Source organism: Rhipicephalus sanguineus, chromosome 5, assembly GCF_013339695.2.
Source record: "Rhipicephalus sanguineus isolate Rsan-2018 chromosome 5, BIME_Rsan_1.4, whole genome shotgun sequence".
NCBI lineage: Eukaryota > Metazoa > Arthropoda > Arachnida > Ixodida > Ixodidae > Rhipicephalus > Rhipicephalus sanguineus.
In genome coordinates, this window is record NC_051180.1 from 5,257,459 (window position 1) to 5,275,101 (window position 17,643).

Genomic DNA, 17,643 nt, shown 5'->3' on the forward strand with positions numbered 1-17,643 from the left:
TGTGTGTTCATAAACGTATGCACGAGGTCCCACTGTATTACCATATGTGCGCTCAGTCTCGCGGAAGAAGGGAACTGTGATATTCCAACACCGCACGATGCACCAAACGCCTGCAAACGGGGCACCACTGACCAAACACTTTGCCTGAGTCGGCCCGAAATATTTGTCCAGAAGCTGCCTATAAAACAGGGTCTTTATATTTAACTGCTCGAAATTACTTAGCAGCGGTTGTCTGTCCGCGTCTTACCTCACCGCCCATTGGCTCCCGTTCTCGCCTGAATCGGTCTCTCTCCACGCCACCCTTAGTGTTGAGCGAGCCGTCCAAGGACTCCATCGGAAGCTCTCGATGGGCTCCCCCACTGGGCTCCCCAAATTGGCTGGTGACGTAGCCCTCTTTGTGGCTGTGCGTCTACGTAAAAGCATTTTACTTGTTTACTCAGGGTGTCTGTACATTACAGGTAGGAGTGGTGACAGAGACGGCAAAAACAAAATTATAAATACAAAAGAGCAATGCATTGTTTGAAATGCCGACGAGAAACTTGTGTCTTTCTGTCCCTCGGTCACGAATCTCTCTAAAGAAATGAATAATTAAGTAAAAGAATTCTTTTGGTGGTGGTTGCTTCCGAGCCTACAGCCCCACGCTCGAAAGCCGAGTGTCCTGTTCACTGTACATGTGTTTGCGGTAGGGATAGTATATCTGTACCTTACGAATGCGTTGTACCTGCAATGCAAAGCCTATGCAAAAGAAAGCTCTTCAGGAAGGCTTTGTTGAAATAATTTGGGATAGTGGAATTGAAGCCCTCTGTAGGGCTTCCATAGTACAGTGAATTTATACATTATCATTATTGACTATATTGAGCAAATAAATACATTCATGTTAAAACACGGGGCGTGCGTTAAACACGGACACACGAGAGAAATCAAGACACCACCAATCTTGCCCTTGTGTCCGTGTTTGCACACCCACTATTTTAACATGAATACGTACCCAGTAGCTCATATGTCTGTTATTATAGAGACATACACTCCAACATCCCGGTGTTTCCCATGCGCGTGTTATCTCAACGGCAGTCTAAACATTTAGTCCTGTAGTACAGAAAAAGCCCCGTTGTTTCGAGAGTACGAGATGGCATGACGTTCGTTTGTTTGCGACTGGTCGTGTCTTGGAGGCAAAATTTTATCACGTCATTCTGTCGTGTGGCACACCTTTATGTTTACTTTTACGCCTTTTCCATTTTTTTTTTTCGGTGCATAAACGGTGACTTAATCAGTTCGCTGAGAATTCTTGTTCAACGCGGACGCGCTCAGCGACATTCGCTGTGAAATAGGGAGCGCGTGTGTTCTACACTGCTGCGAGGTGGTCGGACGCTGTCTCGCAGGCTGAGACGGGCAGTGACACTGTGGTCTTCGGGAGACGCGGCAGGCAACGCGTTCACTCCGCGCTCTTTATTTGAGGCCTGCATTGTTCGCGTTCATCTATTCGTATTTGCACCGCGGACTGGGCAGTCGGCTCGCTGGCTCTCCCAAAAGTGAGAACTGGCAGGCCTCTTCGGGCCGCGTCTCGAGCGAATAAACTCGCTTCTTCCGAACGCCTTTTACATAGCAGTATTTGTATGTGCTCACCATGCATGTTAATTTCATTAGTATTGGACGCTGCTGTGTGTATGGGTCTGACCACACTGGCGGCACTTTCGGTTGACTCGTGTGGTGCCGCACGTTGGGCTGGTATGCCATGACATGAGTGCAAGCCACTGTGGAGATTGACGATGGAGCCTGGTGCGATCCCGTCGTTCAGCGCGCGCTGGCAGACGGGCTTGAAACTCGGGCGGTGTTTGACGTAACGGTGCGGATCAGCCGAAGGTGATTGCTGACGCTTGAATATCCTCGCAGTCCGTCCGCTCTCGGTGTGGATCGAGGGCGAGCAACGGCCTCTGTCGGCAGGCAAGGCCGTGACGCTGCGCTGTCTCTCGGCCGGTTCGAGACCCCCCGCCGTGGTCGAGTGGTGGAAGGCCGGAGTGCGAATGAACGCCACGCAAGTCAACGGCACCAGCGCCCTCACCTTCGTCCCCGTCAGTGAGGACTCGGGCAAGCAGCTCTCGTGCCGCGCCGAGAACCCGCTCATTGGCGGCAGCGCAATCGAAGACGGCTGGAAGCTCGACGTGCACTGTAAGATGTTACACACTTGAAGTCGTGGAAGGATTAGTGCTTGGCAGGCTGTCCACCTGCTGCACTCACTAACATTTTCAACATGTACGCATTTATAGCAATTATTTCAATTCTGGCACTCGTGCTATGCCATAACGTCCGCGCATTGCGTCGGTTATAATATCCAACTGGCCAAGCGCCAGTACTAATGTGGGAGTGAATATATTTATGTGCCAACCACGCTTTTTGCAGATATAATGCTCCCTCAGTCTGGCTATTAGCAACTGAGACAAAATGTTTTCGCGACCATGTGGCTCAAGGAGGGCGACAAAAAAGAACGCCTTAGCCTAGTTATCGCGAGTGTTTGGCTTGGTATTGCACGCACTATTCACAGAGGCGGCGGCGCTTGCGAAGCTTCGCTATAATGTGCTCATCTGGCCTCCCGTTGTTCCGGCGTCTAGCCTGACGTGTAGCTACTGGATGGTTCGATTCAGCTTGTCGCTTGCGTTCAAACGCGCGCACAGACGGCCCAGCAGCCGCGCCATCCATAACTAGACTCACTGGCCCGGCGGAGCAGCCGTTCAACTTTCGCCTAGTGCCTCCCCTGATGACGAGGCTGTAGCGTCCGAGCTCGCCAAGAGCGTTCTCCCATTTCGAGCCACGCGGCTCTTGTTTTTCCAAGGCTGGCCGGACGCGCCTTGCATGCCGCTTGCTCTCCGGCTGCTCAAGGCCACTGCGACGTGACCTTGCGATCATGAGTCGAGCTTTCGCTCTAAACTCTCCACGTACGTTTCTCGAATGCTTGCTTCATGGCAGCACAATCTGCTTGCGATATCTTCGCGTTAATCTGTAGAAATTATTTTGGCTATAGAGCTCAGGGGCGTAGCCCGAAATTTTTTTCGGGGGGGGGGGGGTGTTCAACCATACTTTATGTATGTTCGTGCGTGCGTTTGTGTGTGCGCGTGTATATATACGCCAGCAAAACTAAAAAATTACGGGAGGGTTTCAACCCCCCCCAAACCCCCCCTACCTCCCCCCCTGACGCCCCTGATAGAGCTCCAGATTACTTGCTCGTTTAAATTAGGTGTCATCTAAGCAGTTATGATGCATCGGCCCAGAAATCATTGACCAACAGTGACTGCAGCATTCGTCTAATCGAAAAAACTGGCAGATCCCGAGTACTGTGGGAATCGATGAAATGCGAAGCCATCAAAAAAGCGGCATACATTGCCTCGTTTTTTTGTTTTGCGGCAAATTAAGTGGTGATGTCACGACATCTAGTTCACTATATATCGCATGCTTGTCATGCATGCATGCATGCATATACAATCTGTTATATACCATGCTAATGAAACGTATATTCTGGTATATACAGTGCGTCACCTGTCAATTATGTTCGTCACGCACTCATGTCATGCCATGCAATTTTCGTTTGTATGCGCTTAACAAAACCACCGACAGCTAAACAACACAGCGTCATGGAAATCATGCCGTATATGACATGCACATCATGATTTGCATGTTAGGACCTGTCATTTATGTTCGTCATACAGTCACGTCACGCAATACCAAATTTGATGTATATCAAGCTAGCGAAACATCCTCGAGCGCAGCATGAGCGTCGCATGTAAATCACGCCCTACACGACATGCATGTTTTGATTTTCTTGTTACTATCTGCCATTTATGTTCGTCATACAGTCACGTCGCGCAATACCAATTTTGGTGTATATACAGTTAGCGAAGCGGCCGCGAGCGCACCATGGGCGAGGCATGTAAATCATGCTGTACGTGAAATACATGTCATGATTGTCATATTGCCATCTGCCACTTATGTTCGTCGTACAGTCACGTCACGCAGCACTAATTTTGGTGAATGTCAAGCAAGCAAAACGGCCACGAGCGCACCATGAGCGTCGTATTGAAATCATGCTCTACATGAAATGCATGCCATCACTGTCGCGTTACCACCTGTCATTTATGCTCATCATACAGTCGCGTCGCGTAGTACGAATTTTGGTGAAAATCAAGCTAGCGAAACGGCCACGAGCACACTGAGCGTGGCATGTGAATCATGCCCTACATGACATGCATATCATGATTTTCATGTTACCAACTGTCACATATGTTGATAATACAGTCGCTTTGCGGAATAGCAATTTTGGCGTATATCCTTCTAGCGAAACGGCCGCGAGCACACTATGAGCGTGGCATTTCAATCATGCCCTACATGACATGCATGTCATGATTTTCATGTTACCACCTGTCATTTATGTTCTTCATACAGTCACGTCGCCCAATACCGATATTGGTGTATATCAAGCCAGCCAACTGGCCGCGAGCGCACCATGAGCGTGGCTTGTAAATCATGCCTTACATGACATGCATGTCATGATTTTCATGGGACCAACTGTCATTTATGTTCGTCATACAGTCGCGTTGCGCAAAACTAATTTTAGTGTATATAAAATAGCCAGACGGCGGCAAGCACACTGTGAGCGTTGCATGTAAATCATGCCCTACATGACATGCATGTCATGATTTTCATGCTACCACATGTCGTTTATGTTCATAATACAGTCGCGTTGCGCAATATCAATTTTGGCGTATATCCGTCTAGCGAACCGGCCGCGAACGCACCATGGGCGTGGCATGTATGCTCTACGTGAAATGCATATCATGATTGTCATGCTGCCATCTGTCATTTATGTTCGTCGTACAGTCACGTCACTGTCACTAATCCCGTTAATCGGGTTGGCAATCGCCGGGCGGATTCTAAGGGCTGGCGTCAAGGCCCTCCGAAAACGCACCACGAAAGCGCGGACAATTTAGAGTTGGTCCTTTGGTGCGCCAGCGAACGCCGGTTGTGGTCCAAAGACCGAGTCAGAGCCGAGAGTCGACAACACAAACGAAAACGAAATATATTCTCAGTTAAGGCAATACAAATAACACAAACACGTGCACACTCGGCCGGTACCAGTTACAACTTCACAATATAACTCAGATGGTGTTTACACAACGGGAGCTAAACAAACAGATCACACGCTACAAATGCAATCGCATGCATTAAAACTATTCAATGACCGTTAAAGTCCTGAATAAACAATGGCGTATCCAGTCCACAATACTTGGACGGTAATCGAATGCTTCTCTTCAAGGAAACACTCACGCCAGCTCCAGCGTTGATCGTCGTAGCTCAACCGTCGTCGTGACTTGTCACGGCTCACACGGTGTCGTCATCGGATTCTTCCAGATCGACGATCGACTGACCGCACACCATCATAAACACGTCTTCTTTGGCTAACGGAGCCACACTTAGCGTAACTTCACCATCACCGGACCGACTGACTCGCTCACTGACTTCTCGACTCCCCTCACTACCGTCGATTGCACGCTTTTATCCCTTCTCCCCCCGGTTTCTAGAAGCGTCGGGATGTTTCTTCTGCGTGCAGTACAGCTAAGCCTGGGGAAAGGGCGAGAGCTTTCTCGTAGGTTCGAATCGCGGCGGCATCGCTCGCGGATGCGTCACCCCCCCTCCCCCCCCCCTTCTAGAAACATCCAGGCTTTGCCGGGCGTTCGATCGTGTTGACTGCGTCTGGCTCGAGTGGGTGAGGAGGATGCGGCGCGCCGGCGTCTTTTGATGCTTGTTTTTTCGTCTTTTGCGCTTCTTGGGCGAGCGGTTCGCGCCGTTCTGTCTCGTAGCCAGCTGCAAGCGGCCTCGCGCGCGCTTTATAACCCGCTAATTTGTGACAGTCACGCAATACCAGTTTTGGTGTACATCAGGTTAGCGAGCCGGCCGCAAGCTCACCATTAGCATGGCATGTAAATCACGCTGTACATGAAATGCATTTCATGGTTTTCATGTTACCACCTGTCACTTATGTTTGCCATACACCCTTGTCACGCCATACCAATTTTGGTGCATATCAAGTTAACGAAACGGCCGCAAGAGCACCAAGATCATGACATGTAAATCATGCTGTACATGACATGCATGTTATGACCTGTCATTTATGTTCATCATACAGTCATGTGCCATACCAGTTTTAGTATACGTCCCATTAACGAAACGGTCAGGAGAGCACAAAGTCGTAGGCGGCTAGACACACAGACAGACACAGACAGACAGACAGACAGACAGACAGACAGACACAGACAGGACAGACAGACAGATAGACAGACAGACAGACAGATAGATAGATAGATAGATAGATAGATAGATAGATAGATAGATAGATAGATAGATAGATAGATAGATAGATAGATAGATAGATAGATAGATAGATAGATAGATAGATAGATAGATAGATAGATAGATAGATAGATACGCTCAAAGTCGCAGAAGTTCGCTAAGAAATGCTTCGCATTTGAAAGGCGCGAAAGAACACTTGCATTGCGTTAATAGCGTTTGTTGTGAAGGTTTTGCCCCCACTCGTCTCATCTCACTTGTGGTGGCCAGTTTAAAAAGTTAGGTGTGAGTAGTGACACGTGTAATCGTTGTAGTGGGCTAAAACATAATGGTAGTTGAATAAAATACAATAGGGCAAAAGAAAAATTATTATGATGGCGCTGGGGCTGAGTTGATCGGCTTCGAAATGTTCATACGCGTTCGGGATTTAGACACCGCGGAATGGTGGTGCACGTGGCCTCGAGTCGCATACGTCGTCGCTCACGTGACCCCCTTGAGCGTGACGAAAGCCGAAACGAGCATTTTATGACAGCTCAAAGGGAAGCTGTTTGAAGCGAGGTCGGGTTGCTTTAGAACGCGTAGCTATAAAGCGAGATTCAGTGAAAAAGAAAAATGTACTTGGTGTGGGCAAGCCAAGGAAACGAAGGAATTGAAAGTGTATATATCCACTCGGGTGCACGTTTGAGCACCAGCGTACATGGAACCTTGACTTTTAGGGACAACAATGAAAAGGTAAACAGGACCGCGACGGAAATAAGTTTGTTTCGATGGTGGAAGAGCGGGGAGAAAGGACATAAATAAATATTAGGAAAATTAAGGTAGCTACGCGATGGGGTGCACAAAGTTTTCGAGCTTGGTGGCGCACAGCTCACCGCCCTGACGTTCATGCAAGCAGCTTACCTGGAGGATATTTATTTTATTGCGCTCTCAGACGTGCCGCAGCTGAACCTTCGCCTGGGCAGCAAGCTCCGGCACCAGCACATTCAGGAGGGCAACGATGTGTTCCTCGAATGCGACATCCGGGCCAGTCCGTGGGTGACGGAAATCGGTTGGCGCTTCGAAGGCCGGGACCTTGCCACGTCGGCTGGCATCATCGTGAGCAACCAGTCGTTGGTGCTGCAGAAGGTCAGCCGCCGAGAACGGGGCCGCTACACGTGCACTGCCACCAACGCCGAAGGCATGGGCGAGAGCAACGCCCTCAACCTCAGGGTCCGATGTGAGTACACGACGCCTCTTGTGCATCTCGGCTGTGAACGTCGTACATTTCATTAATAGAACAGAAAATGAAATTACCATAATCAGTATGAAAATTTGCACCGAAACACCGCGCATTTATGTCAGCGTGACGTCACGGGTTTCAAAACGCTTTTTTTGTCGTATTTTCATCACATTGGGTCAACAAAATTTCTTGGAACTTTTTACGTTAACTCCCTCAGAGGTCATTGTGCAGTCGCCGCAGAAAAAGATTAGCACGAGTGACGAATACCGCGAAGGGAAAATGGGCGTCTTGTTCCTCAGCATGACAAGAGGCACGATGCTAGAGCTGGAGCGGCGGGCGAAAAGTAGCTCATCTAATGCTCTTCGGCAGATCCGCTAATCGATCACATGTGCTAATATTTTTGGGGGGTGGCCATATTTCCTTTTCACCGATTAAGAACCCCGTAGGCCCTAGTACACGCCGTCAAAACTTTTAACGCCGTGGCCATTGGTGCGTCAACTTCAATATGGCATCCCCACCTGCATTTTACAGCGAAAGCTGTTATGGGATCATTTCACCGGCCGTTTTTGGCGCCGTAGTTGTCCGCCGCCGGTGTCCGTAACCAGTATCGCTCCAAATAAGAAAAAAACGAAATAAGAAAAAAAGATTCCAGGATGGAACGAGGTTCGAACCTGGGGCCTCTGCGTGGGAGCCCAGTATTCAACCTCTGAGCCATGCCGGGCTTTTTTTTTTATTGCTCTGACTAGGAGACTGCTTTGCAAGAAGGTCCTATACAGGCTTCATGTCGGGAAGGAGCCACATTAGCATATGCAATATAGCGTGGTAGAAGAGTAAAATAAGCACCAAGCGTCGCACAACGCGAATTCTGTAACTAGGCGTCACACAATGCGAATTGTGCAACGAGTAGGTTGTTGAATGCTTCCAACCCATTACAAAGGGCTCTGCCATAATTCTTCATCGTCATCAGGCACAGCATCAACAAAGTGCGCACAATCCCTTACATGCGTTTAGCAGGTACCACGGCTCTCCGTAGAATGACGAAAAATGGCACAGTGCCTGCTGCCCTACTTCTCAAAAATTGCAATGATTTATAGCGTAGTGGGTTCCTCGCGAGTGCACTTGTATTGGTTGCCAAGGAAGCCCATAGGCGCATGATCCATTTCCTGAAGTTCTTAAAGTAAAGTTCTTTGCCCTCCCCCCCCCCCGTCTCTCTCCCACGTCAACGTATGGTATACAGCATGACGGGAGAGAGAAATAGCGACCGGGCGTCACCCAATGCAAATTACATAACTGGTGGGCCGTTTAAAGCTTCCAACCCATTACAAAGGGCTGAGCCTTAATTCTTCATCGTCATCAGTCGTCGCGTCAACAAAGTGCACATAATGCCTTACAGACGTGTGTAGCTGGTGCCTCGCTTCTCCGCAGAATGACGAATAACGGCTTAGTAGGTACTTCTCAACTTCACAAAAATTGTGATTTATGGCGTAGTGGGTACCTTTCTAGTGTACTTGTATTGTAGCCTCAAGAGAGCTTACAACGAGCTCTAGAAACGCCGCCCTTCCAGCGTTCGCTATGACTGTGCTGCGGTTTCAGCGCAGGCCTGGCGTTTTTCTTTTGCGTGTTTATTTATTTACTAGCGATACTGCTAGCCCCGAGGTACGGACCGTCGCAGGGTGTCAGTGCATAACGAAATGTTTAGCAGTGCACTAGAAGGAAAATCTTGAAGAGAATGAGACGCATGATTAGTAGTACAGGAACGAAAGTACAAAGCAATAAAAGCAAAAAAAACAAGAAAAATGCTTCACATACTATTTTCGATGAACGCCCGAGATCGATCCACGTCGTAGATTTCGACCCACGTATTAGTCAAACTCCTTTTATAACTAACTCGAGGCCCCGCCACGAATTGCGCTCTGTATCGAACGCGCGAAGCTGTCTTCGCATTAATCGCGCACTTTCTACGACGACCTGTAGCTCGGATATATCGAACTTAGTGCTCGCGACTTGTGCCACCCACATGCGCCGAGTCGCCAGAGTCGTTTTGCTGCTGCGGTTGAGAAAGAAAACAAAATAAACACTACAGGCGGCTGTGCCAACCATGGAATGTCGTGCGGAGGTTGCTTCAAAAGGCGGCGCCACTAAGTGGCGCGGCAAGTGTGCGCATTTTATTTGGGTGCGCGCTAGATTTCAGGGTTTACATTACTTCACGAGTTGAAAATGCGATTCGCATTGATGTTGCATGGCGCAAACCAAGGTATTCTTCAGGAAAGTGCAGATTGCGGGACAATGAATTGCCTTTGGAGCATATTATAATGTGTGCTGAATGGCATGACATTACTTTTGTTGTGACTTGGCAATATTTCGTATAACGAAGTAGGTGCTGGATTTCGTTAAAAGAAGGTTCGCTTATTTTGATGTACTTGATATATCGAAGAAATTCCCGAAAATCGTGCTGTTCGTTATAACTCGGTTTCACAAGGTCGTTCCGCTCAACCACCGAGCGAGGAGAAAATGGGTACTTGAGAACTTCTTGTTTGTCTTGTTTTTTTTTTTTTTTGAAAAGAAAGCAAAAATACTTCTGCTCACGAAGCTTCTTCTCGCGGGACCGTCGACCCTGGGTAAACAGGGTAACACTAGCGGCTTCTTCCTCTCACATCCAACGGATAGGTCTTTCTGCCGCAGCTTCTGCGAGCGCCCTTTGAGCTTTTTCAGGAGGATTTCAGCCACAGCCCCAAGCACAGACTGCGGGAACCCAGCTGCCTTAAGTCTTCCAAGCTAGCCTGCCTCTCATGAGAGCACGACTCCAAACACACAGACGCGGTTGCCCTCTTCACTACTTTAGAGTGTGAGGATGTGTACGGTAAAGGCTTTTTTTCTAGCGCGCACACAGTACACATAGCAAGTTGACCGCTGCGTAAACGACCGCGCTCGTGAACACCAACTGTCTATCAAAAATATTGAAATGGATAATTTGCCCGCTCACTACGTAGCCTGTGGATGTGAGGCACGATTTTATCAGGTTACGATACTGCATGGGCGTAGCGAGAACACGTGTGCTCGGAAAGTTTTGGAAGCTTTTATCATCAAAAAGAAAGGCAATACTAACTGTGTAAGTAAGGCCTCGGTATCGCTTTACGGTGCAGAAATGCCTTTTTTGACGGATAAGGTGCGTTATTGGCCCTCGGTGTGTTTGTGCGCGTCTGCGCAGTTCTGTTCGGAGGAACCTATTTAAGTGACGCTCTGCGGTCAATAAAACAGTTGGTAGTTTACGCTCGATCTGTTCGTGTGTCTTCTTTGTGGTGTCCCTTTCAAGTTTCGCGCAATTATTTTCCTGCATGTTTGAGAAGCTTCGGGATTGTGTGAGATCATTCTCTTAAGATGGCGCGCAGGGCGCGATAGTCTAGTTTATGCGAGAGCGTAAACGGCACCATCGATAACCCCGGTGTCTTCGATAGCACATGTATAAAAGCCGACACGCTTTACCGCTTGCCAGACTACCGACGGCCGACGCTGTTTGCTGCTATCAGTGTACAGCGTAAATTGCTTGTACCTTGACTTTTCATTTTCCGGGCACAAATTAGGTTCGCCCAAATAAAGAGTTTCGTCTTGAACACGCCGGCTACTACATTCGTCAACGTTACGACCACGTGACAATATCAGGTGATGAAGTAAATTGCTTCGCAGAAAAGCTCCTCTTAGGATTCTAATTATTTGTTCCTTCAGTGCTACATACCTAGTTATACCAATGCGCGCGGTTTTTTATTATTATGAAAGGGACCGACAACCGCTCAGAACGCGAATTGACATAACCCCACTAATAGAAGGGTTGTCTATTGTATTGTGTGAAACGAAAACTGTTTTTCTCATTTAACGCGGATTTATGTGTTTATTTCTTCACTCAAAATTACTTTTCGTGCCTCTGGCGGCAGAAAAGTGAACTTGCACATGTACCTATCACGTGACCTTTTACTGATGTACTCTGTTATTTGTCTATATATTAGCCTTGAAATACAGCACGCTTTTTATTATAATCTTTTCTAACGTAAATTGTACAGATATGCATTCGTTTGCACGGAGCAGAACAGTGGCGCCGCCTTCGCTTGACGTATGACCCGAGGCTATGAGCGGCACCATGAGCTTTGTTAACTGAGGGCCTAGCGGCACCAGCCGACGTGTCGGAAAAGTACGAAGATTGCCTTGCGGCCTCCGTGATTACCTCCGGCGACGCGTCGCCGGAACTAATCGCGGAGGCCACGAACGCCTAGCTCGCGTGGAAGTGCACGGGGCTGCTGTTTCTATATCGTCATTCTGTACTCCTTAGCTGTAGGAAACGTTTAAATATCCAAGGGGAGGTATTGTTAGGTTCTGCAGTGCCGCGCATATTGCACAGAGCCAGAGATAAGCTTTCATTTCTATCCCGGCGACGCGCACCATCGCCGAGAGTGGCTTGTCGGAACGGTAAGGCGCTTTCCGATGGTGCGCAGCAAGCACCCTTGCAAGCACTTTGATCGCAGTGGGATGAAGCGCTCGCTGGCGAAAGGTGTCGATGTTCAGTCAAAACACGCTTCTCACTCTGCAATCTGTACATTAATGCTTGTTGCATACGTAGTTTCTGTGCGCTATGTGCGTGAACACCGTTGCAGTCCGCGAATGACCGTGCACGCGGCTTGGCTAGGGCTGCCAGTCATTTGCTTACGCCTACTTTCGCAAGTAAACGAATCGAGTCTCCAAGTGTGCAGTTCGTTCTACATCCTGCGTGTGCCACCTTCGTAGTGAATGCAAGGTTTGCTCGTTCTAGCTCCGAGTCCTTCCATTCGAGCGTCACTGAGCCTTACTGTAGTTTGCGCGTTTTGAGTCGCGATTACCCAACTGCAAGTGCTCTCAGTATTCCGAAGTATAAATATGAGCGCCGAAACTCGTCCACTTTGTGCATGATCTCGTACAGAGTAGTACAGAATGTCGTTTCACGTGCCATAAACGGACGGACCATGTAAGCGATGAATGAAAATGCGCGAGCGAGTTTATCGCAACTGCTAATGCTGATATATTTGCTCTCTGAATCTTTTAAATGGATCTTCCAGAGATTATTGAGGCCCAAGTTGACCTGCATATATTTTATTGGCAGCAGCTGCGTCGCAAGGCGCGATACAACAAAGTGCAGTACGCGCTGCCGCCAACCATATTCGAACAACTTGAGGTTTTGTGAGCGTCCTGAAGGGCATGAGCAGTTCAATTCTGCTACTGTTGTCTCGTCAGTCAACTTGACGTAGACCTTTTTTTTATCTTTGCCAAGCCAGGAAGACTGGAGCACGAATGCGATAACGCGCACGGCATCGTCAGAGCAGCATGTACAAGAGACAGCGATGTGGCCCTCCGCAACTTTGTCGCCATCGACGATACACGTGACCCAGTCCCCAACATAAGTCCGAATCGTGTTCAGAGGCAAGGGTACTGTGACACGGGATCACAAATGTTTCACACGTTGAAAAGCGACAAGCGTATGTGGTGCGGTCGCATTAAAGAAATGCTTTTCGCATCGCTACTAAAAAAATCGACCGACTTTACAAAGTTCCATTACAAAAATGTGTCGATTATAAATCACCAACTAGCCCATGCAGCCGTTCTCTCAAGAAAAAAAGGAAAGAATGAGTTTCGACCAAATTGTCCCAGTCAAATTCCATCGTGCATTCTCGAACAAACACAGCACACACAGCTGCGGGAGCGGCGACAGGCCACCGGCATCGACACTTCGGGGCACCGTTAGCCGCTAGGTGCCGACTCTGTTCGATCCCGCGGCCTACACTATACTATACGTGGCTATGCCTGCTCTCTTTCGTGTCTTTCTTTTAGGAGCTTGCTCTCATTGCTCCCGCCAGAGGCGCAGCTGTGCTCTCCATTGATTCAAGAGCGCTCACTAGATGGCGCGCCACCGCTCAGGCTCGCCGCCAAGACCCTGCGGTGAGAGCTCGCGAGGCCGAAGAGAGACGCCAGCGCCGACAGCAAGCACAAGCCACCACCAGCACCGAGGCACAAATCCATTGTACTAAAAGGAAAACGTTCCCCCGAGCTTATGTGAACCGTAGAGAAGCTGTTGAACAAAATGTATACACTGCATCAATATGTAAATTTGTGTATATAGTGCATCGATATGTAAATTATAAACATTGTGCATATAATGTGGATATACAATCACACCACAACTCTCGTGTTACTTCTTTATATGATGCTGATTGAGCAGATGTACAGAGGATTCACGGTTTACCGGATTTAACCTCGGGAGCAGGCTCCTTCATCATCATTCACTTCGTGGATATGCTGCATTTTTTTTTGAGTCTGTCTTTTTATTTATTTCTCTCTCTCTATTTGTTTCTCTGTCTTTCTTCCCTTTCTTTCTCTCTTTCTTTCTGTACTCGTTCTCCCCCTTTCCATGCCACCCTCTTGCTACAGTATGCTATACAAGGTGCTCTGCTATGCACTGCTAGCAAGCCTGGGTCGCCGAGTGGTTACAACGCTCGTCTTCGGATCGTGGGGACGCGGGTTCGAATCTCGCCTCGCCATGAATTTCTCTATCTTTCTTTCTAACTTTATTTCTCTTTCTCTCCGTACTCGTTTTCTCGCCCATCAGGGTTATTGCATCCCACGCCGGACAAATCGGCGCACGTGTTCTGGGTACGAAGAGGAGGGCGCGTTCGTGATGATGATGATAATTGTCTATCTACGACACACGGCAAACCTCGTCCATGACACCTCTGCTGTAATAATTGAATAGAAATGTGCAAGTGCCATCTTCCTCCTCCGTAAAAAAAGAATGTGAAGCGTTTCTTAGTGAACCAAGGGCACTAACCGTATCTGTCTGTCTGTGTGCGTCCGACCGTGCTATTAAACAAGAAAAACGCATTATAAAACGAGGGCCTGATTGACGCGCCCATTTTGCAAGACGAACAAAGAGATCGCGTGCACAGTGTGACAAAAGGCAGGCCAAGTTTAAGAGTGGCGCAGAACAGTAAGCTTTTTAACGGAGAAGCAGGCTACGCGCGCACACATGGAAGCGGGGGGAACGTGCAGAAGCATTAGCGATGCGATCTCGCAAATGGTTTTTCACTCGTCGCGTATTCAGCTTCTAACAACACGGCGTTCGCCTGCAGGCCGTCGGAAGTCGACGCCTCAAATTACTGCTTCACGGTGCTGGCCGCGTTTATTACATAATGACAGCTCCAACACGCTGAACATTAGTGAACGGTGCAGTTGGAAACTATACTCGCGGTGTTTTTTTCTTCTTTCCGGGTAGAGTTGTTCGTATTTCGAGATTGCTAGGTCGCACAACGCGCGTTTTCTGCGAGTTATAAAGAAAGCAAGAACTATGCTTTCTTTTTTTAGCCTCTCTTTCTGTATCTTCAGCTTGTGATTGTAGGCTGCCTACGGTTGTCCAGATGGACAACCGCCTGTGTGCACGCCGTTTGTTAAAGAACAATCGCGCTAGAATATCAGCGTTATCCCGGGACTTAATTGAGGGCGCTGGAAAAAGTAAGCATCCTTGGCCCAACATTGTTAATTGCGAAAATATTTGTTTTTTGTTTTTTTTTACTCCCAGAACAGCGTGAGCTAGGACCATTATGGACTCTGGGCGCGCTGGTGTCGCCCCCGCCGATTATGAAACCGGCGACGGTGCCGCATACACGTTCGGTATTAGAGCTCCTTCTGCATCCGTACGTGTCATCAGACGCAAGAAGAGCTTATCTGTGCGAAGGTGCTTATCATCATTCGCATCGCCAGCGGGCGTTGTTTCCATAATGACTCTCTTGGTGCAGTCTATCGAATGCCGGCCGAATCAACAAAGCCACTCTTCGCAGTCTGCCCGAAAACGACGCTCTCTCGAGGCGCAGGCTGATTTCATAGGGCGCGTATAACTGCAGCTTATTTCTCAGTCCAATGACAACGCGTGTGGCTCGCTATTATTGCGCGTCCGCGTAGATGTCGTCCGAATTATCGTTCCGCTACTGGTGTTTAAACTTGTGCTGTTACGCGTCGTGGTGGCGTCATTTTGCTGATGAGCCCGAGGCGCCGTGTCGGTCGCGTTTCGACGAGGACAGAATGCGGGTCATTTACGCAGGTACTTGGGCAAGTTGGTGCCTGCATTGCTTAGCTTGACCGTGGCGCAAGATGCATTTCGTGAGAAAGAGAAGCGCCGACTACCGACTCTTTAATGGCACTCCCAGAAACGTACCGAAAAGAACTGAAAGACACCTTCTGCGCATGCGCAAAAAACCAAGGTATGACGTCGAACGTCATGGTAGAGATATGTTATCAGGAAAGCATATTTCTGAAGACTGCAGTATCGAAGACGCCCTTTTAGAAGAAAGTGCTGGCGCTTCGCTTTCCGCTCTTTACTATATGGCCCTTTTCACGAAATCTATTTTGCGCCACAGTCAAGCAAGCATCGCGTCATTTTGTCTTCTGAGAACGCCAAGTCAGGCCCCGGAAACTGAGCGCCAGTTTCGGTTTCAAGGAACATGCGCGCTCGTAGCGGTTGCCGGGCATCCTAAGATCTGGTTGAACGAAGTGAGGTTCATGTGGATGTTCGCATTTATTGTCTTTCACGAGTTTTTACAAATAAAGAAATTTGACTGAACTGTATAAAACTCTTATTTTGTTTATGTGTTTTTTTTATTTCTTATTTTGTTAACTTTAAATCGGACGAAGCGCGGGAACTGGTTGACTTGTGTTCGTAGCGCTTGCCCCCGCTCACCCTTGCCCCTCGCTCAGCGCTATCATGAGCAGGATCGCGCTCGGTTATCTCGCTACCAAGCATGTACCAAGCATGTACCAAGTATGAATACGGGAAAGATAAGACATTTAATGGGGCGTGCAGAGAACGGAAGCCGCAGGGATCCACGTCGAGGAGGCCAACCGAGTATTAGACGAAGATGGCTCAATCGGGGCATCTCATGTTTTGCGCGGCTCTGTGGTGTGTTAATCCATGAATTTCCAGTTCCGCGAAGGTTTTTCATGTTTCCTAGTGATAACGGGTGAGCACAAGTATTTGGGTCCATTATTTGAGCAGGTATTCATTTTGCATGAGTACATGAGTAAATCCAGTTCTCAACAAGCCTGACTGGACTGACATAAGCGCAGTATCGCTGTAGACTAACTCGTCATGACGACCGCCTACGTGTTGCCGGCAAAATACGTTTAATGGAAGGCTTGAATGCGTGTTGGTTCGGCGATAGTTTGTTCATCGTTTACTTTTGCCATGCAGTTCAAATGATGTGAAGCAATTATAGGCTCCTTCCTGTTCATGGGAATGCATGTAGCCAGTTTGAAACTTTGTGAGCCTTCACTTCTAATACTGCCAGTGAAATACATGTAATGGACTCACTGATACTTTGAGAAATCGTCTAACACGGAATGTCGCTGGAGCCAACGTTTCGACAAGCGGTTTTTTCTTCGCCAAGACACTTCTGCTGCCCTGACGCAGATAAGTCAACTTGTCCAAACATTGTCTCCAGCGGCATTCCCTTTTCAACGATTTCCCATCGCTGCAAGCCTCCATCTTGCCTTGAACTTCTGCCTTGTTTGGTACTCAAGTTCTGTAAGAAAAATATCTGCGCCGTCATAACAGACGTCATTGAGTCAAGTAGGACGTGGCCTGCTCGTGATTGTTAATAATTTTCTCATTAGTTCGGATATTATGGGTTCGATGTTCGCTCATTATGTGCATATTTCAGTTGTGAATTAAAGCTGCTTTAATAGATCGACACTTTCACACTACGTGTATGTCTCTGTTTTTTTTTTTTTGTGGGAAACGTGTGGTTAAAAAAAATTAAATTTTACTTGTGTAGGTCGAGTTTTGTATTATTGAGAAATTCGGTTAGCTTTAGTTTGTGCACTTCACAACACACGAACAAAATTTAAAAAATGGTTAACTAAATTTAACGAATGGCCGCGTCGCCCGAGCGGCCAGCGGACCTGCAAGAGAGCACATTCCGCTTGCGTGCGAAGTGGGAAAGGAGGGCTTCCGCGGCAACCCTGCTCCTCTCGGTTTCGCGCCCTTTCCCTCTATTTGCTGACCTCACCAGTGACGTCATGAAACA

General features: G+C 48.2%; 1 protein-coding gene across 2 annotated transcripts in view; it reads left to right on the forward strand.

Annotated features, from left to right (window-relative positions):
- The window catches only part of LOC119393137 (nephrin), a 609,317-nt gene that overhangs the window by 486,390 nt on the left and 105,284 nt on the right, over nt 1-17,643 (forward strand). For both annotated transcript variants that reach the window (XM_037659958.2, XM_037659957.2), the window contains exons 5-6: nt 1,891-2,166; nt 7,265-7,549. In XM_037659958.2, the coding sequence (XP_037515886.1) occupies nt 1,891-2,166; nt 7,265-7,549 (561 nt within the window). The remainder of the gene's footprint in view (nt 1-1,890; nt 2,167-7,264; nt 7,550-17,643) is intronic.